The sequence below is a fragment of the Silurus aristotelis genome (genome assembly GCF_946808225.1).
Source record: "Silurus aristotelis genome assembly, chromosome: 22".
Taxonomy (NCBI): domain Eukaryota; kingdom Metazoa; phylum Chordata; class Actinopteri; order Siluriformes; family Siluridae; genus Silurus; species Silurus aristotelis.
This window is the reverse complement of record NC_139595.1, coordinates 13,266,820-13,293,400: the sequence shown is the minus strand read 5'-3', so window position 1 is coordinate 13,293,400 and position 26,581 is coordinate 13,266,820. Positions and strand designations below refer to the sequence as shown.

General features: G+C 39.2%; 1 protein-coding gene across 1 annotated transcript in view; it reads right to left on the bottom strand.

The window, feature by feature from the left end:
* dip2cb (disco-interacting protein 2 homolog Cb) overlaps positions 1 to 26,581 on the bottom strand; it is a 57,856-nt gene that overhangs the window by 11,586 nt on the left and 19,689 nt on the right. Inside the window, exons 2-26 of the mRNA XM_083525476.1 lie at positions 24,943 to 25,014; positions 24,735 to 24,842; positions 23,310 to 23,435; positions 20,981 to 21,163; positions 20,623 to 20,757; positions 19,100 to 19,237; positions 18,728 to 18,847; positions 11,261 to 11,458; positions 9,941 to 10,032; positions 9,693 to 9,803; positions 9,375 to 9,498; positions 9,128 to 9,237; positions 8,924 to 9,026; positions 8,248 to 8,312; positions 8,061 to 8,154; positions 7,765 to 7,884; positions 7,541 to 7,655; positions 7,268 to 7,407; positions 6,419 to 6,555; positions 4,757 to 4,965; positions 4,425 to 4,539; positions 3,898 to 4,099; positions 2,525 to 2,622; positions 2,030 to 2,110; positions 1,689 to 1,812 (exon numbers count right to left, since the gene is read on the bottom strand). Coding sequence (XP_083381602.1) covers positions 1,689 to 1,812; positions 2,030 to 2,110; positions 2,525 to 2,622; positions 3,898 to 4,099; positions 4,425 to 4,539; positions 4,757 to 4,965; positions 6,419 to 6,555; positions 7,268 to 7,407; positions 7,541 to 7,655; positions 7,765 to 7,884; positions 8,061 to 8,154; positions 8,248 to 8,312; positions 8,924 to 9,026; positions 9,128 to 9,237; positions 9,375 to 9,498; positions 9,693 to 9,803; positions 9,941 to 10,032; positions 11,261 to 11,458; positions 18,728 to 18,847; positions 19,100 to 19,237; positions 20,623 to 20,757; positions 20,981 to 21,163; positions 23,310 to 23,435; positions 24,735 to 24,842; positions 24,943 to 25,014 — 3,120 coding nt within the window. The remainder of the gene's footprint in view (positions 1 to 1,688; positions 1,813 to 2,029; positions 2,111 to 2,524; positions 2,623 to 3,897; positions 4,100 to 4,424; positions 4,540 to 4,756; positions 4,966 to 6,418; positions 6,556 to 7,267; positions 7,408 to 7,540; positions 7,656 to 7,764; positions 7,885 to 8,060; positions 8,155 to 8,247; positions 8,313 to 8,923; positions 9,027 to 9,127; positions 9,238 to 9,374; positions 9,499 to 9,692; positions 9,804 to 9,940; positions 10,033 to 11,260; positions 11,459 to 18,727; positions 18,848 to 19,099; positions 19,238 to 20,622; positions 20,758 to 20,980; positions 21,164 to 23,309; positions 23,436 to 24,734; positions 24,843 to 24,942; positions 25,015 to 26,581) is intronic.

Genomic DNA, 26,581 nt, shown 5'->3' with positions numbered 1-26,581 from the left:
ACACAATTTCCACCAGATGTAGCCATCAAGCCAAATATTGAATTCATACAAAGAAATCAGAACATTTAAGTATACAATTAAATCATAATAAATAAAGTGAAATGATTTATTTAATACTTTGTAGAAAAGCCTTTGTTGGTGATTACAGCTTCTAGACGCCTCTTGTATGGAGAGACCAGTCGTCTGCATTGCTCAGGAGTGATTCTGGCCCATTCTTCCACACAACTGGTCTTTAAATCTTGAAGGTTCCTTGGGCCTCTTTTATCTCCATAGGTTTTCTATGAGATTTAGGTCAGGTGATTGATTGGGCCATTCAAGCAACATGATTTTCTTTCTTTGAAACCACTTCATTGTTTCCTTGGCCTTGTGTTTGGGATCATTGTCTTGCTGAAATGTCCATCCTCTTTTCATTTTCAGCGTTCTGGTAGATAGCAGCAGATTTTTATCCAGAATGTCCTCGGTACATTTCTCCATTCATCCTGCCTTCAATAATATAAAGTCTGCTAGTACCCCTTGCTGAAAAGCAGCCCCAAACCATGATGCTTCCACCCCCAAACTTAACTGTTGGTATGGTGTTCTTGGGGTGGTGGGCAGAACATGGTGTGGAGAATGACTGCCAAAAAGTTCAATTTTGCTTTCATCTTGACCATACTATAGTCTCCCAATAATCCACAGGCTTCTCCAAATGCTCTTTTACAAACTTTAACCGAGCCTCAACATGCTTTTTGTTCAGCAATGGAGTCTTGAGTGGTAAGCGTGCATGGATGCCATGGCGGTTCAGTGCATTGCTTATAGTTTTCTTTGAAACAACAGTACCTGCTGATGCAAGGTCTTCCTGAAATTCTGCCCGAGTGGTTCTTGGCTCTTGGCGAACTCTCCTGATTATTCTTTGGACTCCTCGGACAGGGATCTTACGTGGAGCACCTGATCGTGGCCGGTTTATGGTGAACTGATGCTCTTTCCATTTCTGGATAATGGCCCCCACAGTGCTCACAGGAACATTCAGCATTCTGGAAAAGCGCCTATAACCATTCCCATCAAAATGCTTTTCAACGATAAGATTACGAAGATCTTGAGAGAGTTCTTTGCTTTTACCCATCATAAAGTCTTTCCTGTGTGCCTCCTGGGTAATGAGAAGCCTTTATAGGCCATCAATTAGGACTAAAGCAGCTGATATCAATTAGTACTGATAGGGGGCAGGGTTTCTCTCTCAATACTAACAGCTTTCAGGTGATCTCCTGGCTTTCTATGCCATTTTGCACCTTGTTATCTTCATGTGTTCAATAATTATTCCCTGTATTTATTATAACTCAACTTTTATACTTAAATGTTCTGATTTCTTTGTATGAATTCAATATTTGGCTTGATGGCTACATCTGGTGGAAATTTTGTGTCAATAGCCCACTTAGAATTCCCCTTACTGATAAAAATGCTGATGTGTCAAATACTTATTTTCCCCGCTGTATATATATAAAGTATATTGCTATAATCCACATTCAGTTAGACATGGTTGCCCTTATTTTACTGTCCCTTTGATGCTCACAATTTATTGATGTCTTTTTACGTGTGTAAACTAGCCAATGAAACAAATGAATACAGAACATTTGCATTTAAGCATTTCACTGCATGTCCTACCCTGTATGTATGTGTATGTGACAAATAAATTTAATTTGATCATGCGAAGTTACCTGGTGGGTACACTAATGCTACATGATCTCCCTCTCGCAGTTGTCCACGTTCGAACAGCAGGGCAGCAATCTTCTCTGCTCTTTTATGGAGCTGCACACATGTTAGAGAACTCCCCACAGTCCCCTATAACACACACACACACCAAGCAAAGTGGAAAGTGAAATGACTAAACTACATTTGGAGTGTATTTTGTAAATGTTTTTTTGCTTTCCTGAGTGTCACCAAAGAAATTAACAGTGTTTACAACGTGAGATGATCTGTTTGTAAGTGTGTTTGCGTCTGTCTGTGTGTGTGTGTGTGTGTGTGTGTGTGTGTGTGTGTGTGTGTGTGTGTATATTACCCTTGAGTTAATGAGTGTGTAAAGTATGTGGTCAGGTGTAGTTTGAGCTCTCCACTGCAACACCTCAGGCAAAAACAGGAACTGGATCACAGAAAACAGGAAACACATGATGTATGAAAATCCCAAGTGATCCAAAATACAAAAAAAAATTCCAAAACATAAAAAAAATAAAAATAAAAAAAACCTAAATGATCATGATGTTTTATATGAACATTAACTGAAGCCGCACTGCTGTCATTTGGTGTTACACATCGCATGTGTGCGCAGTGGTACAAATATTCCTAATACAGTGGCTGCGTTTATGACATCGATACTTATTTTCACATTTATTTCATTATAATTCTTGTTTTTGTAAGATGTACTTGGGTTGTTAATACAGTCACACACAAGGTATTTTCACTCTATAATCTGTCTGAAATCCATTAACAACACTTCTCACAAACATTAGCATTTGGGATTCACCCAACAGACACAGGCATGCGCATGCATACAAACCTGATCATTGTCTTCCTGACTGAGGTCTCGTCCGCTGGCCTGCGCCATCCGCTTTCCCGCCACCAGATTCCCCACCATGACCGAGGCGGGACCAACCTCTGCATTTACAGAGACACATAATGCACATAATGCACCCTTAATTCTACACTTCTTTCTGTTGCCAACATTGGTGTTTTAATATTGTTTCAACGCTGATGGAAAATCGAATTAGAAGAAAACTGGATGTGGGAATTTTATTATATATTAAATATAATGTATACTTTTTTTTAATGCATCAATTATGCACAAGATGTTACTGAACATATTAGAGTTTATAGCTGTATAATTCAGGGGTGACCACGAATCTTCGCAGTCGAATATTTGCAGAGGTGCTATGAAACGAGGATCATACCATTATGGTTATATGGGGGTGCTCAATGTCTGATTTTACATACAACTACCGGTTTTCCCCAAATAAGTTAATATATAGCCCATTATGATAATGCTGTGAATAAAAATGTGAAAAGAAAGAAGCTTAAAGAGCGTGACAGATTTAAGTTTCACTTTCCATGATCCGTGACCAACACAGGAGCATCTTGGTGGGAGGGATTTCATCTGTAAGGGTATATTTCGTTCTTATTAAAATTCCTTTTTGATTGTTTTTTGGCGCATCGCTGTTTTCCCACATGACGTGTCTAAAGTGTGGCAGTTATTTGTTATTTTTAGGTTCACTAATTCAAAATGTTTAAGTATTTTCTTCTATATTTTTGTCTGATGTTCTCTACGTCGTGGCTTTAAATAAAAAATAACTTTAAACTTTAAAAAGATAAAAAGGCATTGTCAGTTTCATCTTTCACTTGAAAGGCAGTTATTAAAAAGTTGATTCTGTGTGGGTCTTTCCCACTGGACTACAAGGTGTCGTCTCCCCCGCACAACCACGCATGATTCAGTTGACTATAGGCGAGATTCGACAATTCTGATTTGACTATGTAAATAGTCGGGGACACCCCTTTATGTAGTTATTTGTGTGTCAGAAATACAGCAAAGTTTTAGCATTAAAAACAGATTCCGATTGGTTGTAATGGTCGTTAAATAGTCCTTTGTTTGAGACCACTGGTTTAAAGGTTCAGTGCTTGTTATTAACCTACCATGTGGTTTAAGCATCATTTGTTTGTGTTATTTTATTTTATGTCTTGAGTAAATAATTCCAGTTGCCCATTGTTTCCACAATAAAGTGTGGCCTCCAAGGTACAGAAATATAAAATTATAGCATAAAATGCGCAGAACTTCACATGAACGAGAAACTCCACAATTGATTCACATTAGAAAACAAAAATCTCTCACACACACACACACACACACACACACACACACACACACACACAAATGTTTACCGGGTTGTTTCTGTCGGGGTTTGGGCAGATTTGTGACGCAGGAATGAGGGCACATGAGAACATTGCAGGGGTGCAGCGCTCCGTCCTGGAACAGCTGCTTTGTCTCAGAGAGGTGGATTCCTCCAAGTGGAGTTTTGGGCAAGGTATTAGACGGAACCAGCGCCAAGCAATACACACCGACCTGATGGATACTATCTATAGCCTAGACGCACGCACGCACGCACGCACGCACGCACAAACACACACACAAACACACACACAAACACACACACAAACACACACACAAACACACACACAAACACACACACACACACACACACACAAACACACACACACACACACACACACACACACACACACACAAATTATATTAAGACCTTATATTAATTGTAATACATGAACAATGTTTTAAACAAAGTAGAAGACAAAGCTTGTGTTGATTTAACACAGTATGAGCCTGGATTGAGATATTAGGATTGAAAAGCACATATAAGTGTATATGTTATTACAGAACGCCTCTGTATTACCTGCAGAACTCTGCTCATCCACTGGAAGCTCTCCTCTTCGGTAGAATCTGGTCGCTGCTCCGCCACTACTACGATCCTCTCATCATGAAGCACAGTAATGGAAAACACAGCTATCCTGAAGATCCACACAAACACACATCACAGTATGTTTCTAGATGTAACACTGGGGTGATTATTGCAAAGTTTTGAAAAATATGGCTTTCGTGATGAGAGCTTCTTGAAATAAAAAAAAAATCTAGAAAATAATATAACTATTGTGCAACCACAAACCAGAACAGAATTACAGAACCAACTCATTTATATTGTGTGTATGTACACAAACACACACACACCTTCCTCTATACACAAACTTCATGGGTTCAACAGCAAGTGCAGTAGCCACAATGTCATCGCTGTTATGTCTTCGGCCCCCGACTTGCATCAATCCGTCCATCTTTCCAGTGACAAAGATGGCTCCACCTGGGCCTACAAATCCCAACAGCCCTGATCGTACAAACACACACTCGCTCGCTAACACGCCGCTGCTCCACACTGGGGACACCTACAACAGAGAGGGAGGCAAACAGTTTTTTTTAACACATTAAATAGCAGGGCATTATTACAACACATGACCCAAATACAGGACATTATGTGCTATTATGTGAACTTTCTATGTCATATTATTAAAAAGTATATAGAAAACAAATATAGGGACACCTGACTTTTCCAGCCATATGTGGTCCTTCCCCAAACTGTTACTTCAAAATTAGGGGGCACACTATTGCATAAGATGTATTTGGATGTGGGAGGATACATTTTTCCCTTCACTTGAACTTAGAGACCCAACCCTGTTCCAGCATGACAATGCTCCCTGTGCACAAAGCCAGCTCTAGTCAAGTCAAGAAGATTTTATTATCGTTTCAACCGTATATATAGCTGATGCAGTACACAGTGAAATGAGACGTTTTTTTCGAGAACCCTGGTGCTACATAAAGCAACATAGACCTGCATCACACACTAAAGAGCTACAGGACACAAAGCTAAGGACTAAAGTAAGTTGTCCTCTCCACATAAAGTGCATCGTGTGCAACCGAGTGCAAGACAAAAGACGACACAAGACAGTGTGGGTCAGATGCACAAAACACAGTAGTGCCACCGGTAAACCTACTGTATAATGTTTTATACATTATAATAGTCAAAAGAGAACTGTATACAACAGTGGACGTGTAAATAACCCCAAAAGGTGGTGCAAAACAGCAACAGCAGCAGTCGAGTAGACGTGTAAAACAGCATGTGAACAGATATATATATAAATAAAATGGGTGGTGCTGAAAACAAGTATGTGTGTGAATTGAAATGATTTACGAGTGCATGTTAAGAAACACAGTTGAGTGAGTGTGTGCATTTCAGTTTCAGTGCAGTTCTGCAATGCTGCATGAAGATAGGCCTTATCTGTCTTGGAGTAAAGGATCTTTCCCTGGCCTGCTTTATTTTTTATTAATATACTTTACTAACACCTTTGTGGCTGAATGAGCACAACTCACATTAAATGAGCACAGTGGAACATAAAAAGTAAAGAAAGTTTAAACCTCAAACAGACGTATTTGTAAAAAGTCTTTCTTTCAGGGCTTCTCCCATTAGGGGTCGCCGCAGCGGATCATTGACATTCGTGATCCGCGGATCATCCGCATGCTGATTTGGCACGTTTTTACGCTGGATGCCCTTCCTAACGCAACCCTCCCCATTTATCTGGGCTTGGTACCGGCTCTAAGGCTTTCTCAAACCCGGGCCGCAGCAGTGAGAGCGCCGCATCCTAACCACTAGACCACCAGGGAACCTTTTTGTAAAATGTTAATAACGGAAAGTAAATGAAAAGAAGGTGCTCTTGTTACATAATGGACGCCAAATTGTGAAAAAACTTAATTTAACCAGCGACATTAAACGAACACACTGGAAAGCATTTCAGTAAAAGCATCTGTGTGTATCAGTAAAAGAGAGGCTTAAAAAATTCACACCTCGAAAGTGTTTTTGCTCATTCCTGTAAGACCGTAATAGGACGTTCCTGTGGCAATGGATGACACACAGATCTCTCCGACCTCATCTGTTTTACACAACTGGGGGATACCTTCCAGCTTCACCACACACATCAGGCCTGAGAGAGAGAGAGAGAGAGAGAGAGAGAGAGAGAGAGAGAGAGAAAGGAAGAGAGAGAGAGAGAGAGAGAGAGAGAAAGGAAGAGAGAGAGAGAGAGAGAGAGAGAGAGAGAGAGAGAGAGAGAGAGAGAGAGAGAGAAAGAGAGAGAGAGAGAGAGAAAGAGAGAGAGAGAGAGAGAAAGAGAGAGAGAGAGAAAGAGAGAGAGAGGAAGAGAGAGAGAGGAAGAGAGAGAGAGAGGGGAATTGTTTAACACTGAAATAACAAACGTAAGTCGGAAAAACAGGGGAATTTTGCACACAAAAAAACCCTTATTCAGATTTTCCCCAAACCGCTCATTCAGTTGAATTTGCTTTGTGCAGTATTTTTTCAGTGGACAATTTTTTTACAAAACAGCTTCACAAATATAAACTGTCTCAGGACATACATTTGAAATGAAATAAAATATAAAATATGGGCATAATGAGCAAATCAAATGTGATAAGCAGAGGAAACTACTTAAAATGATATGAGGAAGAAACCCTGGGAGGAAACAGAGCAGTCACAGAATGAGTATGAATAACAGTTGGATAACCAGGTGATTCATTTTTCTAACATGAAGTCTGAAGTTCACTGATGAAGACTTGGCATTTGGGGTTAAAGCCGTCGTCATGGTTTCTAATTTGGTTCCATCCACCGTAATCTCACTGATTTCATATCCACACACTGCCTACCTCCTGGCATGGGACTGCCAACATCCTGCAGTGTGAGGACAGACAGCTTCTCTCCTGTGTCCACCCGGATGACGCCGTGACTCAGTCCCATCATACTGAGAACGCCTCGGCCTACAGGCTTTGAGCTGCCGTCACTCGGCCTGCAGGTCAAACGCACAACACGTACCACGTATCACAACCGATGAGCCGTTTTCCCACAGTCTCCAGTGTACACGCAGCACAGATGACTTCTCATAATAACTCTCGGAACATGTAGAAGAAAGCCGGGTTTACCTCCTTACAGCGACGGTAAGAGCCTCTGGTGAGCTCGCACATGGACAGATGACCTCCGACTTCAACCCCAAACTCTGAAAGACGTTCAGGAATGCGTCGCATGACGAGATCGACCCTGAGACGAAGGAAAAAAGAGAGGGAGAGTAAAAAAAGGGACAGAATTTTTTTTTTACGCAGGATGTATATATGTACATATACATATTTCTGAACACACACACACTTACAGGGATTTGCTCCATCAGCAACTAGCAGCATACGGAGAGAGCTCAGGTTGATGTCACTCTGATCTCTGTGTGCTATCAGAGCCCAGTGAAGATCCCTACTCTTCACACACACCACTTTAGCTACATACAGTAAAAAAGAGAAAGCAAATGTATTTTATGGTCAGGACTGGAATTCCAAAAAAGTGCTGAATTCTGAAAAGAGCCTGGACATTAAATGTTAATGTGCTGAGAGAGAATTAATATAATATAATATAAAAAAAAAAAAATAGAAAGAAAGAAAAGTGTGTGTTTTGTACCTTTGTACTGACAGACCTTCTGGACCCAGGATAATGGATTCACCTTCATGAGAGCATATGGAACACTCACAGTGTGGAGCATGTTGAGAACACTCTAGAACAGAAACAAGTTAGATTGTCAAAAAAAAAGTCAAAAAATATATGAAAAAAAGGAAAAGATGACCTAGAATATGAGTAAAATAATCACCGTTAGAACGCCGTGCCACAGTCCTACGTCCTTCTTAAAATCCAACACATTCACAAGAGTCTCGGCTGTAACACGCACAGACACACACCAAAGATGTTTTTTTTTTTTATATACATTTCAATTCATATAAATGTTTTCCTACATACACTATATGAACAAAAGTGTGTGGACACATGGCCATAAGATTAGTATGTGCTTTTTAAATATCTCATCCCACATTTAGTCTCCATTTGCTGTTATAATAACCTTCACTCTTCTGGGAAGGTGTTCCACTAAATTTCGGAGTGTACGTGTGGAGATTTCTGCAGTCATCAGAGTGTTGATGTGGGTCAAGTGAGGAGGTCTGGGGTGCAATCAGTGGTCCAGTTCATCTCAAATGTTCAGTAAAGTTGAGCTCAGAGCTCTATAGCAGACCACTCAACATCTTCCACTCCAACACATGTAAACCATTTCTTCATGGAGTTTTCTTTGTGGACAGGGGTATTGTCAGGTCTCCTAGTTCAAGTGAAGGGAACTTTGTGGGAACAGTTTTTTCAGAAGAGCCACATATGGCAGAAAAAAGAAATCAGGTGTCCCACTACTTTTGTCTATAAAGTGCATATTTAAATAGTGCATTGCTGTTAATGTATACAGATGCGTTTGAGAGGCTGCATGCGAGTGCATTAACACATCTTACCTTCGCTGTATCCACAAGCGTGTGTGAGTGTTTGGCAGTGTGTCAGCATGGCCATTCTCGTCACAGTCACTCCAAGGACACTTCCATCTTTGCAAGTCTTATACTGACAGTAAGATCAATATATTAGAAATGTCCATATTTACATGTTGATATTAACAAAATATAGAGTTGCAAAACAAAATACAGAAAGAAAATCATTCAAACCTCGATATACGCCGTGTCGTTGTTAGCATCTTTAATTAGAGGGTACCACTCTCTGGGGGGTTTCGATAAATGCTTTGACTCAGTCACGACCCACAACAGCTTTGGCCAGCCTGATAACATAATGGGGGAGGGGGGAGGGGGGGGGGAAACAAGTAAAGACCAACCAAATGAAAACCAGATTGCTTACAGGAAATGGAAAAACTGCTCTTTCCATGAATAAAGACAGCAGACTGATGGAGTCTCCAACCTTTGAATTGCACAATGTCACCACTGAGGCTCTTGGGAAGACCTTTGTGGCACGCATCACTGGTCAGTGCCACGGCAACGCCGCAGCTGCCCAGCAGGAAACCGATCTGCTGACTCCCGGCATCCTTTGGAAGAAAAAGTGGCAAGGAAATACATTGAACACACATTTATATGTATGAACCAGGAAATTTGATGCAGGTGAATCATTTGCATTTCTCAATCGGATCACCTTAACGAATTTTTACAAGATAATCAAGTTTATAAAGTATTTATTTTATTATTATTTTTTTTTTAAGAGACATACAAAAAGGGGTGTTACCTTTTTGCTAAGCGGTACTTCAATGGGTACCGGGACGACTTCAGCCAACATACAGCCATAAAACGCCACCAAAAATGCCACAGGATCATTATTGGGGTACACTAATGCCACCTAACATACAAACACACAAAAACAAAAAAATGAGCGATAAAACAAAACAAAACTAAAAAACTAAAAAAATCATAATAATTAGTTGTCTTGCTTGGTAAGCTTATTATTCTGTATCTAAATGACAGGAAGTGATTTACTCTGTCTCCCGGCCGAACGATGGGTTCCTGCTTGGTTCCGAGCTTGTGAAGAATGTAATAGGCCACCTTCATACTCCTGGACCACAGCTTACCTACACACAAACAGTCAGTATGGTGAATTTATGCAACATTATACTCGTCATAATTCATACAGCGAGAAAAAAAAAAATATTCGGAACAAATAGCAGCTCATATGCAGCAGTTACTGAACTGTGTGCAATGAGGGGCTACTTTTGGGCCACATGTCTGTATAGAACTGTAATAAGAAGTAAAAAAAATAAAATAAATAAATAAATCTGGTAATGTTAAACAGAGACCGGAAACATGATTCTTCAATATATTACAACATTATTTCATAATACGATTTTAAAATTTAATATCTAAATCTAATTTTGAGATCTTGCTGAGCCGATACTTTAATACTGCTACTTTCAGGACAGACATGAGCAATATGTTCTTAATGCATAAAAGCGTCGAGTTTACAATCTCACTTTTTTTTATTAAGCGAAAATGTAGCCGAGACTCGCCAAGTGTGTGGACTGACAAAGGTCTTGATGTTACACTTTATAGACAAAAGTTTTGGGACACCTGCCACCAGCCATATGTGTTTCCTCCCCAAACTGTTACCACACACAAGACACACACTCGTAATGGATTGTCTTTAGATGCAGTAGCAATAAATCTTCAATTCACTTGAGCATCTTCCTAGAAAAATGGAGGTTGTATTGTGGGATGTTCAAAATGTATATACAAATCTTATGCTCAGGTGTCCACAAAGTTTTGTCTATACAATGTATGTTTAAATGAATAATAATACAATAAATGCTACACAAAGTTCCCCCACAAATGATTTTTTATTTCTTGAGAGCCATATCAAGTGACACAAAGCTATCAGAGCTCAAAGAAAATGTGTCAGTACCCAAAAGTAAAAAAACAGGATGTGCTCGCTGGCATTTAATAGTTTAATGTCATGAATAATGCATTAATAAGAATAATAACTATTAGACTACAAAAATATGCACATTATTGTATACGCGCATTAAAACACCCCGAACCAAAACTCTGTTGGAGTTTTAAAAATATATAAACTAGAAAGGTAGAAACTTGAATGCGTGAGCAAAATAACCACACTGAATGTGTTTATAAGTGTGTACAATGTAAAAATATGTATTTCGTAGTCTTTATGAGAGAACGATAAAACCAAAAGCACATAAGATGCAGACTAACACTAAATTCTTCATAAATTCTTCATGCACTGTATTAAGTGGCATATGAGAATGTTTAAACAGGGCTCTGTGTGCGAGTGTTTTATGTGCGTACCATATGTGAGTGTGTAAGGTTGTTTGGCACCAGCATGTGTGATGGTCAAACATGGTGCTTTGGGTGCAATGGCACCCCAGCGCTGTAAGGCTGCCTCTAGAGAGGCAGGGCAATTCTTCAGTCTTCCCAGTTCCTCCCCTTGGCATATTTTCGATTCTACTCCTTCTGGATGTGGTAAAGAAGGATCGGGCTGCCGGACTGCAGGTAAAAAAAAAATTAACACAAATATTACTACAAAGCTTACAGACATTTACACAATAGTAATTTTATACATCTTGTACCTTCGGTTAAGGTGCTGACTAATGTGTAGTATGTATCAAAGGTCGACCGATTGATAGGTTTAGCCGATTAATTGGCAACGATAGTTAATTGCTGGACCTATGGGCAATGGTCCACACACATAGTTTTTCCAGGTCGCCTTTGCGCTTAAGTGGCTGAGAAGTTCCGCTTTCATTACACAGTTCGAGATCGGCCTCTAGAGGTAAATCACTGATGCCACGTGCTGTTTGTTTTTTGTTTTTTTTACACGTGAGACTGCGTGCTGTACATCATTCATGTGAGTTCATTGTGCATTAACAGATAAAATGTTAAAAAAGTGATACCATTTCACATAAATCCAAACAGTCATGCTTAAAACAGCCATAGTTAAATGTCTTCACAGACCAGAGCATTACAAATTACATTTATTTCTATTTTTAAGTTTTGTAATTAAGTTCTATTTTACAGTACTATTTTACATTGAGTGTTAGTTTTTAAAATAGATACTGGATAAAAAATATATATATATCGGCTGATTAATCGGTTATAGGAAAGTATGATCCAACCTAGCTATTGGTAAACGTCAAATCCACTATCGGACGACCTCTAGAATGTATGGCCAGTAACAAATTTCAACAACAACAACAAAAAATCAGCAGTCAAACTTTAGTTATCTTGAGATCACAAGAAAAGAAAAAAGAAAACATTTGGTCTTTCAAGCATTCTATATGAAACCAAAAGTCTAACTTAAGTCTACGGATCCACACAATATCCATTTTCATGTTCCCACTGGCCACTGAACACCAGCGCTTTTTCAGAGTTGCATTAAAAGGACAGCCACCCCAAGCTTATGCTCTAAGCTCTAGATTCCCTCTAATGTCATGAGAGATTTTCAAGATATATGCAGGCAACCCGATACGCCTCTGATCACTAGAGGGATCGGTAAATTGGCAGACACTTCCATCCTTCTCACCCACATTACTATGCACGGCCCTGAACTGGCCCCACCGTCTACAGAACACTGCACACAATTTAACAACTCACAAGTCACAGAGCCTTGCTTGTGGCTTTAAAAATTAATAGCTTCTGGGGGTGAACGTATTCACATCAGAAAAAAGAAATTCCGGTTCGGTACATGTGTACAAAATGCAATCCTTTTTACGTGCGGAACATTGTTAAAGTCTGAGTTCTCTCAGGAAAGTATTAAGTGGCCAACCCCAAGTTTGTTTCGTCTCCACCTCTCACTTTGAGCAAATTTTTTTATTAATATTATTAAACTTGAATACATACACAACAATGCCAGGGGCAGTGTTGCTGTGGCCACTTACTCTGTACCGTAAATAAGGTTTGTTTTGCGCATGCATGAAAGCGCTAAAGAATCTATAGCGCAAACGTTAGCTGTTAGCCAGGAAGTGGCTAGTGGCTAACACTATGGATTCTTTAGCGTTTTATCTCCAGAATTTGGAGAAAATCCTGACAATTTTGCATATCGAGAAAGTGAATGAATGAAGGATGGAAGGAATAAAGATATTTGTTGAAGTATGCTGAAATAAGGAGAACATATCTTTAGAAAATTAAATATTACACACACACACACACACACACACACACACACACACACACACACACACACACACACACCTGTATTACCCACCTGTTGTCTAACAAATGTTAACTATTTAATTACAATTTTCTATTTATTCAATTTTATTTAATCAATTTAATTTGTGTCAATTCACTTAATATAATTTAAAAAAATTATTACGTTAATTTAATTGATTCTATTTTATTTTTTATAAAATATTATATATTGCATTTCTTCCCCATGACCGTACCGAAACTGAACCGCACCATGAGGAACAGAACAAACCATGAATTTGGTGTACCTTTGCACCCCTACTAGCTTTCCTTATGGGGGACACCCTGGCGGTTTTCTCCTTGGGGCAGATAAACAATCCCAAATCAACAAAATAGCTTGGACTTGTGTCTGAGAATCTAATGCACTCACTGGTTCATTAATGACTAAGGTTTCCTCAGAGACTGCTAGCTAGCAGCAACTCTACAGTATGTGCAGACCATGCAGCACATCGCAGCAGCAGTGATGGCGTCATTTCAGGCGCTCATAAATAACAAATCATTCTGAAAGAAGTGTAGGGCCCCAGCCTGGGACTTCCATCTTTTGCATGACTGCAACTTTAAAAACCTATGCAGCATGTTGGACTGAGATGTGTGGCCCTTTTGTTAGAGATCACTTCAGTAATGTTAGTAATGAAGAATGTTCTGCTTTGAAATGCCTGCTTTGCATGCACTGGTTGTGGTCAAACCTGGAGGGTGTGGCCAAGGTCATATTACCCATATTTTGTAAATCAATTGTAAAGAGTTGATTCTCACTGCTCTTGGGGGTTGCCAAGGGATCACAGGACCCTTAGTTACATAGTTACATTACTGAATAATGTCACTGCCGTGTGGTTGCTGGGCATTGGTAAGGTAATCTTCTTTTCTTTACTTACTTGACAGGAAAGGTAAGCTCTGAACACATACCCTTTGGCCTTTGAGGGCAACTTATAGGTAAACAATCAGGGGTTAAGTAAAAAAGAACACAATAACACATTTGAATGTCTCTTTGTGACAGCAAACTGAACTGTTCCAACCATACAAACATTGCTTGCCCAAGTGGTGGACAGTAAAAAAGTAAATGTAATCTGTTGCTGTACTTAAGTGGCTTTATTGCATATCTGTACTTTACTGAAGTATTTCCATTTGGGGAGACTTTTACTTTAATTTCATTACATTTTAAAGTTAAATATATAATATAAATTACCTTTTACTCAACTACAATACTTAAATACTTATTTAGGTAGTTAAAAAGGTTATATATAATTTTATTCTATATCAATCAGTGTTTTATTTTCATAATTATTTAATGGAATATAGATACAGGGTGAGCTTTATTGTGTGATGTACTGAACACTACACTACACTGTAGGAACACTGTATAAACACTGTGTATAACATTTGTACATACAATGTACATATTGAATATTAGTTTATATCCCCAATTATCTATACAGATTGTGTTATAGATTTTGCTAATATTTCAAATATATGTATGTATGTACATGTGTATATTTTTATATACCGTAATTTCCGGACTATAAAGCGCACCCATATATAAGCCGCACCCACTGAGTTTGACAAAGATTTTTATTTTGAACATAAATAAGCCGCACCCGTCTATAAGCCGCAGGTGTCTACATTGAAACTAATGAACTTTACACAGGCTTTAACGAAAGACAGTGTCTGTTACACGGTGTAACGGGTGAAATATGTTGTGGCTCCTTTAAGAGCAGAGCGGTATTTTGGGAATAGCCTGCCGCCGCATTTTTCCGCTATTACTGCATGTGTGAAAGACCGAGGGATATGTCCTTATTATTTTCTGATGCTTATTTCTAAGTTTCTTTGACTAACCCGTAACGCTGTTGCCAAGAAGAAAAAAAAAAAGCACGAGTTTTGGAAACCTGTCTGTGCTTATATGATTTCTGTTGCAACTGGAGTTAGTGAGCTATCCCTTCACCCTGATACAACGCGTTACAACGGCTTGTATCTAAACAGTAGCCTACCAAGAAAGTCATTGTTCACTGTCTTCCTCCTTCCTTTCACAACTATTTCTCTTTGGAGTTTTTCTTTTGTTATCGTTGTGCGTTTAAAAATCACCACCGGTGGAAGTTTTTTGTCCCGATGCCGTGCAGCTCAGAACACAGGTAAGGTGCGTTTTTTTCGTTTCCGTTCGGAAATTTCATTGGTCTAATGTTATGTCGCTCAGTTTTTTGGCTTGAAGTTTGTGAAACCGGGAAAAACCCAGGAAAAATCCATAAATTAGCCGCTTCGTTGTTTAAGCTGCGGGGTTCAACTTAGTTGCTTGGATATGATTTGGAAAGTCACACAATTGTCTATATGAGCTCTCACAGTAAACAGTGCATGTCAGAGCACAAACCAAGCCATGTGGTACAAGGAATTGTCTGGAGACCTCCGAGACTGGAGTCTCTGAAGGCACAGATCTGGGGAAGGGTACAGAAAAAAGTCTGCAGCATTGAAGGTCCTAAAAAGCACAGTGGCCTCAATCATTTATAAATGGTGGAAGTATGAAACCACCAGGACTTTTCGTAGAGCGGGCCACCCGGCCAAATAGGGCGATCAGGGGAGAAGGGCCTTAGTGAGGGAGGTGATCCACATGGAGCGCCAGCATTTCTTTTTGGAGAGAAGAACCTTCCAGAAGAACAACCATCTCTGCAGCACTCTACCAATCAGGCCAGACGGAAGCCACTCCTAAGTAAAAGGCACATGACAGCCTGCCTAAAGTTTGCCAAAAAGGCACCTGAAGGACTCTAACTCTTTTTCACAATTGGAAAAAAAATTCTCTGGTCTGATGAAACAAAGATTAAACTATTTTGCCTGAATGCTAAGCGCCATATCTGGAGGAAACCAGGCACCGCTTATCACCTAGCCAGTACCATCCCTACAGTGAAGCATGGTGGTGGTAGCATCATGCTGTGGGGATGTTTTTCAGCCACAGGAACTGGGTGACTGGTCAGGGCTGAGTAAAAGATGAATGCAGCAGTGTACAGACACCTCATTGACAAAAACCTGCTCCAGAACGCTCTGGACCTCAGACTGGGGTGACGGTTCACCTTCCAATGACGCACAGCCAAGATAACACAAAAGTGGCTACGGGACGACCTACATACTCAAAAAGACTTAAGGCTGTAATTGGTGCCAAAGGTGTTCAACAAAGTATTAGACAAAGAATATCAATCCTTATGTTCATGTAAATTTTCTTTTTTTTATTTTATTTTAATAAATGTGCAAAGATTTCAAACAAACTTCTTTCACATTGTCATTATAGGATATTGTTTGTAGAATTTTGAGAAAAATAATTAATTTAATCCATTTTGGAATAAGGCTGTCAAGTAACAAAATGTGGAAAAAGTGAGGTGCTATGAAAATTTTCTGGATGCACTATACAGCAATTATTGGCTAAATAACTGCCAACAAAAGTGAGTACACCCTAAGTGAATATGTCAATACTGTGTCCAAAGTGTTATTTTGTTATGGCTTAATCATCCTGGACATGAAATTCATAAGAGCTGCACAGGTTGTTGCTGGGATCCTCTTCCACTCCTCCATAATGACATCACGGAGCTGCTGGATGTTTGACAAATGGCAGTTCTCCACCTTGCGCTTGATGATGCCCCACAGGTGCTTAATAGGGTTCAGGTCTGGAGAAATACTTGGATACTCAATCACTTCCACCCTCAGCATCCTTAGAAAGGCAGTCTGAAGGGAGGGCAACATGTAATGGATTTCAGCATGTACTGTGACATTCTGAAGCAATGAACCGCAGTGAACCGCAGCTCCCCAGTACCAGCAGCACTCATGCAGCCCCAGACTATGTTCTTACCACCACCATGCTTGACTGTAGACACAATTTACTTGGTTCTCCTCACTAGGGCGTCACCACACATGCTGGAGACCATCTGAGCCAAACAAGTTCATCTTAGTCTCATCAGACCACAGGACATGGTTCCAATAATTCATGCTCTTGGACAGGTTTTCTACAGCAAACTGTTTGCAGGCTTTCTTGTGGAATGACAACCATGCAAACCGACTTGTTGCAGTGTACGATCTGAGCACTGACGAGCGGACCTTTTACTTCTGCAACTTCTAAAGCAATGCTGGCAGCACGAGGACTCAACTTTTTAGATAGACCTTTGCGAGGTCTGTTCCAAATGAAACCCGGCTTGGAAAACCTCTGTATGACCCTGATTACTGTACTGTAACTCAGTTTCAGGGTGTTACTGATCTGCTTACAGCCTACGCTATCTTTGTGGAGAGCAACAATTCTAATGATAAACTCGGAGAGTCTTTGCCATGGGGTACCATGTTGAACATCCAGTGGTCAGTATGTGAAAATTTTACTCAAAGCACCAAATGTTAACTGATCTAATACAAGATACACAAATTTGTATGTCCTGTCAAGCAGACAAAAACATAAACATGATGAATAGGACGTGTCTTTGCACGGTTACACAACGTACAGCCGTTATCACTGAGGGTGTGTTTACTTTTATTGCAAGCTATTTTGACAATAATGGCTGGATGTTGAGTTATTTTCAGAGGACAGTAAATCTATACTGCATATTGACGACTATAAAAATATATCCAAGTTTCATTTCTAAAGTATTGTCATTGAGAAGATACTAAAATAGTTACTGAAATGTGAGGGTTGTACTCACTTTTGTAAGATACTGTATATACATATTATATTACATACATCCTTCCTAGTATTGGGTCACCTGCTCATAAGTACAGTGTGATTTTTAAGCATTGCAGTCCACATTTAGTCCCAATTTGCTCTTATGATTCCCTCCACTCTTCTGGGAAGATGTTCCACTAGATTTTGGAGTGTGCTTATGGATATGTGTTTATTAGTCACAAGGGTATTGACAAAAGGCAGGTACTGATGTAGGTGAGGAGACCTGGCGTGCAGTCAGTGTTCACATTCATCCCAAAAGTGTTCAGTAAGAATGAGATCAGAGCTCTGCAGCAGGCCACTCAAGATCTTTCTCTCCAAAACATGTAAACCAGATCTTTAAGGAGCTCACTTTTTACACAGAGGAATGCCATGCTGGAAAAGGTTTGGGTTTCCAAGTTTAAGTGAATGCAAAATTGTATTATAGCGCTGTATTATCTAATTGTATTATCTGTGTGTGTGTGTGTGTGTGTGTATATATATATATATATATACACACACACACACACACACACACACACACACACACACACACACACCGACACACACACACACACACACACACATTTTTATTGATCTGCACTTGTCAATTTGCACAATTGTTACTATTTGCAGTTCTGGTAGATGCTAAACTGCATTTCGTTTCTCTGTACCTGCACTTTGCAATGATAAAGTTGTATCTATCTATTAATAGACGGATGTGCGAAGAGTAATATAAGTCTTCTCACATAAACTGAGTTGATTAAGTAAGATTCTTGTGAAAAATTACAAAAGGCCAATATAGCCCTAATAAATCAGTACTTTGGATACTACATTTGAAGGCAAATACTTTTGTACTTTTACTCAAGTACATGGTTTTTGCACTTCGTCCACCACTGGCGTGCCAATTATATCTGTACCTTCTAGCAGTTCCTCAAAGTCATCAATGAAGTACTCCCTCAGTGGACGTCTCTTGGGCTTCTTCAGAGTGTTTACCAGCTGCTGAATCTTCGAGGACACTCGACTACTCACAGGAACGCCTGCACATTAAATCAGACACGTACGCATGTACAAAGTTTATTAAATGTTATAATAAAAAAAAAAGAAACAAAATCAAGCTGATATTCTTGGGGGTTGGGGTGGGGGCATTGTGTTCATATTTATTAGTAATTACTTGATATGCATTGTTAATAATGACTGATTAAATAATTAATTGTTGTATGCATGCGTGTAACTGTTCCTTGGCAGCTTTACAGCATGCAAACATACACACTGACTCATTCCTTACTCACCATCTCCTGTCTCCATGAGCTCAGCGTTACCATATTTGGGCATAGGCTTGGTTGGCAAGGCGACCTGCGGGCGCTCCATGGTAACGAGGGGTGGGTCTGGCATGCAGCTTGTGATGTCAGGAGGTGCAGGATGACTGTCTGTATTTGATAGAACACCATCACAACAGATCTTAGACCTCTAACAAATATACTCTCGTTTTTTTTTAAAGGTTTGTGTGTGTAACAGCACTGACAAGAGCAAGTTGGTCAAGCAAGAAGATCCCAAAGAGCAATTTGTCGACTTAATTTAAATTATATATTTTAAATAAGCACATCATTTAAATGGTGCAACCATATACTTCAATTTCTTATTTTAAAGCCACACAATGTGTGCTAAACCAGGGTTCCCCAAACACCGAGCCTCAGACAGGGACCAGGCCACACAGAAAGAATAAAATCTTGAAAAAAATGCAGGGTGTTTTATTCACCTATTCCAAATTCCCATCCATTAATAAAGCTCTAACTAATTCTGCATTATGGAAAGTAAAAATTTTATTATATATGTAATAAAATAAAAATGTAATCATATAATATGTATATTACTAATATAATATGCACGGAATAAAACCCCCCACCGCCCGATCCATGGAAATATTGTCCTGTGTAAAACTGGTCCGTGATGCAGGAAAGATTAGGGACTGCTGTGCTAAGCTATTCAGCAACATTTACAGTATTAGCTTACATAAGTGCTTATTAGGATCTTGGTTGTTATTGTATATACAGGTAGTCACCGACTTACGATGGAGAAGTGTTTATGATAACCTCATTTTATCAAAAAATTTAAAGCTGAGACATGGCCTAGCCCACCCAGGAGTCTTACAGAATGGTGATCAGTATGGTTTGGTATAGTGTCATTTGTTAATAATTAAAAAAACTCTCCTTCTTGGTCAAATAGCCCTTGATGCCTTCAGTGTGACTCTACAATTTCCAGTCATGAAAATAAAGAAAACTCTTTGAATGAGAAGGCGTGTCCAAACTTTTGGTCTGTACTGTGTGTGTATATATATATATATATATATATATATATATATATATATATATATATATATATATATAATATCTCAACAGATCACACACACACACACACACACACACACACACACACACACACACACACACACACACACACACACACACACACACACACACACACACACACACACACACACACACACACACACACACACGGTCAAATTTCTCCACAGTGTGTTAGGGAAGTCAAAGCAAATATATAGGTATTAAATTTGTTTTATACATACGCATATTCATAGATCATTGTACATTCATCACTGTATTTTTGTCTCTGAAAAACAACGATGAGACAACTGCCACCCTGCCCACCCACAGAACAGGCCCAGAGATGCTGTCTTGAACTGTGTGCCGCAGATGGCAGATTCTTGATACTAGTATGAACTGATTGGACCACCTGAATCTGAAGACAGATAAAGGTGCGGGTATATTTTAATGAGACACGGCATACTGACCCTCTGAGTCCAGTGAAGACCACGGACGTTCGGACTGGTAGTCATAAGAGCGTTGCCCGATGTTACCATTTTCTAATGAGACACCCATCTCTCTTAAGCCCCGCCTCTTGAGGGACAAATGAGAAACTTGGCCAACTTGGAAAGGGGGAAAAAGAAAAAAAAAAGAAAGAAAGAAGTGTGTGACTACATATTCTAATTACTGGTGAATGGCAGCACATGTATTCTGCTACTGACAGTCTGCAGTACTCTTATGAACTCGCTAAACCATTACACAAGCCAGACAGAATGTAAATATCTGATGTCTACACATGGATGCTCATGGTACTACGCCAAACTATATGACTGTATGTGGACTCACAGCTGTAAGAGTGTGCGTTGCTCTCTGCCAAACGTGCTGCGTTGGCAGATCCATTGCTGTGCGATGATGACGAAGATGTGGTCGATGAAGATGAACCACGTAGTGCTCGACTGATCCAGGCCTCCACTCCTGCACCCCTGGCTCTTCCTAATGAGCCTTCACCCTCAGAGCATGATGATGAGTCTAGCAGCATGGAAAAAAAGAAAGAAAGAAAGAAAGAGAGAGAGAGAGAGAGAGAGAGAGAGAGAGAGAGAGAGAGAGAGAGAGAGAAAGAAAGAGAGAGAGAGAGAGAGAAAGAGGCCAGTGATCATTCCAGGCTCAACCACAGCACATGAACGAAACCACACACAATCACACAATAATATACAAGCACCCATTCATTCTTTCATACATTTCATTAAAAATGATGTCCATTTTATGATTACAGCTTTAGAACAAAAACATTTTGACTAAACATCTTTTTCCCAGCAATTAAATTAAATGTTAAAGTTTTTTTTTTGTGGCAGATCTTAAACAATAGATAAAAAAACAACAACAAAAAACAAACATAAGCAAGCAAAACACACCATGTTTGCAGAATTATTCAAATTGTATTAGAGCTCTTACACATTCTCACTGCTCAATAGTAGACTTTTTTAACTGCCTAAAGCATTTTAAATATATTTATTGTACATATATATATTTACATATCTGCTAAACTATGATGCTAAACTACATTTTGTTGCTGTTTGCCTGTACTATGCACTGACAATAAAGCTGTATGTATGTAGGTATGTATGTAAATGAGTATGTATTAAAGATATTGTGCCAAAAAACAACAACAAAAAAAAAAAACAACGTGCTTTCAAAGGCATGCTTTTAATATTCTCTGTTTTTCAAAGCGGCAGAAAATACAATACTGAAGTTGCGAAATCAAGATGGTATGCTCTCAATCTGCTAATCAACATTCTCAAAAGAACGAACGATATTGTGTTTAAACGTCTCTATACTGCACATACAGTCTGGAATGCAACAAAATTGTGAACGCAACAAAGACCGAGTTTCATCCGATTCATTGTAGACGTTTTCTTTAAACGAGATCGCGAATGACTCGATGTTGCTCATTTGAGAACCACAACCAGCTCATTTTTATAGGAAACACCTTTTGTTTTGCTTTGAGACATGCATCATCCTTTTGTTTATACACGAGTAACCAGGTAAAAGGAACAAACACACGAGAATTGGACTGCGAATGACTGGAACTGGGAGAGAAGACGTTACCAGACTGCCTCACTCACAACCACAGTCAAACATGGAGGTGAAAGCTTAATGATTTGGGGTTGTTTTCAATGCAGGGAATGTTTGCGCTTATTGCAGGTGAAAGGAATACTGAACCGACATGGCTAAAATTCCATGCTTCAACATGCCATTCCATCTGGACTGCAGCTAAATGAAACTGACGTCACCATACATCAAGACAATGACTGAAAAAGAGGTCCAAGCTCTAAGTGTTATTAGAGAGCAATCGCTAGGCTCGAGTGTTATCCATCATGGCCTGCCCAGTCACCACACCTTAATTCTATTCAACTGTTATGGGATGAACTTGATCGCAAGTTTAGAAATAATTATCCAACTATTGAAGAATAGCTCTGGCAAGTTTTCAAAAAGCATCGTATGGTATTTCTGCTGAATGTTCGGAGGAACCAACTGTCAGATGGTGTGAAGCTGTTATTCGTGCTAAGGGGGGATTTTTCGATGAAAATCTACCTATTTTATAAATATATAAAGAAAATACTTTTGTAACAGGTAGTGTATGCGTTATAAAGTTCACAATATGAAATGTATGGAAATTATGCATTCAGATGAACAACATCTGAATATTCCTGATGAACAACATCTGAATATTCCTGATGAACAACATCTGAATATTCCTGATGAACAGCTGAACAACCAAATAATCAAATTTATATCTAAATAAATGAATAAATAAATACAATTTGAAAAATGAATTAATATTATAATAGTGTTTGTTAAGAAGAGAAGAGAAGGTTTCCATTTGTGTGAATTCCTGACTTGTTTGTTTGTGTGGATGCATGCATGACTATTTTCGATGTTTCGGGTATCAACAGAGGAGCAACTGACTTTAGTTTTGGTTTGTTGGTTTGGTGCGTTTTTGTGCGGAAACGATGTTCCTGAGGCTAAAGTTTATCAATTAGAATTGTCAGTAATAATTACACATAAACAGTTTATACTGAAATATAAACCCCTTTTCACCCATATTTCAAGGACACACACACACACACACACACACACACACACACAAGCATGCACACACCCACATCATAATGACCTGGGGGTGTGTATGCCTCCATAGATGTTTGCACAACGAGGGAGTGTCGTTTGGAGGGCATGGGGACGGCCATCTTTCTTTCACACTGTCGCTCCAATGCTGCCTGCACCGCTTCAGAGTGAACATCTAAAAGAGAGAAAAGCCAAAAATAAAATAAATAAATAAATACAAATGAATAAATATTAGGCAGCGATGTAATACTGCATTAGTAAAATTCAGTATCGTGTCTCTGGTTGTCCAGATAAGCTCGACGAGCAAAAGTTTGCGGACACCCTTCCATCACATTTATAGTGATTTTTGGACATACGACCGATTACGGCACGTTAAGAGTACGAGTATAAAATCAGTAATACGAGAATGAAGTTGTTTATTATTTTGAGGGGGAAAAAAGTCAAGCTTACGAGAATATTTTGCGTACTGCTGCGACTTTAAAGTCGAAATTATAGGTCCAAATCTGTTGAGAATAAAGCCGTAGCAATACGAGAGTAAAGTGGTAATATTTTGAGAAAAATCACAGAATTGAAAAAAACGTTTAGTTGTTTAGTTGTTTTGCAAAAAAAAATGTGTGTGGAGGATTTAGTTGAATCCTATTTTAGGTTAGGATTCAACAATAAGGAAATTCTTTGTCTTTTGGAGCATCGGCACAGAGTTATAAACAGTGAACGGACGCTGTAATTTTTATTCTTTTTTTTTTACATGGCACTAAAATGGCGTCATGAGTTTAGGCTTCCGACTGTGTTTTTATTTTCATTTTTTTCGTTTTTTTGGTTTATTCATTTCTATCTGACTTCATTCAGAAGTGTCTCAAGAGCACTACCGAGATCAGGCACTGATGAGCTTTGAAGAGGTCTGGGAGTGCAGTCAATTTTCCAGTTCGCCCCGAAGGTTTTTTTTTTTAGAGTGGATAAGGTCAGAGATCTGTGCAGGACACTCTAATTCTTCCACTCCAACCTGGGAAATCCATGTCTACATTGTGCTCGCTTTGTTTGCCGAGGCATTATCTAGCTGGAGCGGGTTTGTCCCTCTTAGTTCCATTGAAAGCAAAATTGTAAAAGCTACAGCACACAAAGACATTCTTTACAATTCTGTCCTTCCAATTTTTACAGTTTGGGGAAGAACGACATATGGGCGTGATGCACAGGTGCCCACAAACTTGTTTGTGTATGTTTGCATATGCACAAAACATGGGTACTAAACTGTACCACTGCCTGTCGCACCATCAACCTACACCTTTAGTACTTTTAGTATGTATTTAACATAGGAAAGTACATGTTTTCCTTTAAATCTTTACTTTTAAAACGTCCAATGATGTAACTCGGATCAGGGTACACCTTTATTCACATTTTCAGGTACATATTAAAGATAGCAGAAATAATGTGACGTGGAAATCTAGTGCCCTTGCCTTTCTGAGAACGTACAGCTTACCTGAACAATATCGCTCATCCCGCGAGCCAGTGGAACGTCGCCGCTGGTAACGAGATGAAAAAGATGACGATGAAGACGGAGTTACGGGTACTCGAGACTCTGCCCCTACTGTAGGTACAAAAACACAAAAAAAAAAAAAAAAAAAAAGGTCATTCATAATGAAGTTGTTCAATCTGATGCAGAAAGGGGAGTATTAAATGTGTAGTACCTGCTGCATGGGGCAAGTAGGCTCGAATGAGTTTGGCTCTTTTCTTCTCATAACCCTTCTGTGTGATGTCCCCTGTCGATAAAAACAGTATTGTTAAGCCTTTCCTGGTACACTCACTATTAAAACAAAATGCAAAAACTGTGATCAAAACTTGACGCATTCAAAGCTGCCCACTTGTTCAGTGTTGCTCATTGTTGTGACATTTATATGTAAGAAGTAGCAGTAGAAGATTCTGTGTGAGGGACAGAGGGGAACTCAAAAACATGCGATCAACAAATCTTACTGTTTTAAGATCATCCGCATTTCATTATACTGTACAAGAGATGCCTAAAACTGCGTTATCACTACATACAGTTCAACATTTTCATACATTTTTTTATACTAACAACTGCACCTATCTATTATTATAGTAATCTAGTACTTTTTCGTTATTAAAGAGCAATACTAAATATACAGCCAATTAAAACAAAGAGCAAGGGTGAAATTCTGCGCTAAAAAACTTAGACACGTTTCACATGACATACGACGGTGCCGCGATAAGTCTTTCAACAAGATATCAGGACGACCTTCATCGAGCTCAACCCCCGAATATGTCGAAACCCTTCGGCAACTTGCGTATGATGATCGTCGGAAAACAATCTACACTCTCACTTTCGCTGTTTAACAGATTTGAATGTAACTACTGAATGTAGTAACACTGATTACCGGAATTTCCGGACTATTAAGCGCACCCAAATATAAGCCGCACCCACTGAATTTTACAAAGATTTTAATTTTTAACATAAGTACGCCGCATCTGTCTATAAGCCGCAGTTGCTACATTAAAACTAATGAACTTTACACAGGCTTTAACGAAAGACAGTGTCTGTAACACGGCTTGTATCTAAACAGTAGCCTACCAAGAAAGTCATTGTTCACTGTCTTCCTCCTTCCTTTCACAACAATTTCTCTCTGGAGTTTATCTTTTGTCATCGTTTAAAAATCACCCTTGGTGAAGCTTTTCTCCCGATGCCGTGCAGCTCAGAACACAGGTGAAGTGCGTTTTTTCATGCCCGGTTGTTTTCAGCGTGACGAATGATTCGTCCGAGTGAGCGGCAGGTCAAACGTCAGAGGAACCTCATTCATATTTCTGATGTGGTGCGGCCCGATTCAGTGGGAGCGCATCTGGTTTGATATCAAGAGTTTCATTGGTTCACCTGAACCCGTTCGGCAATTTCATTGGTCTAATGTTATGGGGCTCAGTTTTTTAGCTTGAAGCTTGTGGCACCAGGAAAAACCCCAGGAAAAATCCATAAATTAGCCGCTTCATTGTTTAAGCCGCGGGGTTCAAAGCGTGGGGAGAAAGTAGCAGCTTATAGTCCGGAAAATACGGTATTTGGCCCATACAATCAGATATACCCAGGTTGTTTTCTTACATGCATAAAACTGGAGGTATTCTGACAGGAATACGGTTGACTTAACACTAATAATACAGAAAAGCACAGCTTTTTTTATTTTTTATTAAAGAATATCATTTGTAAAAAAAAAAGTTATGAATTGAACCAGAGTCAATATAAATATACAATGAATCAGAAGGAAAGCAATCGTTCCTTTTCTCTTATTATAGGTTATGCGTAAGTTTACTGAGTTTTCATTTAAA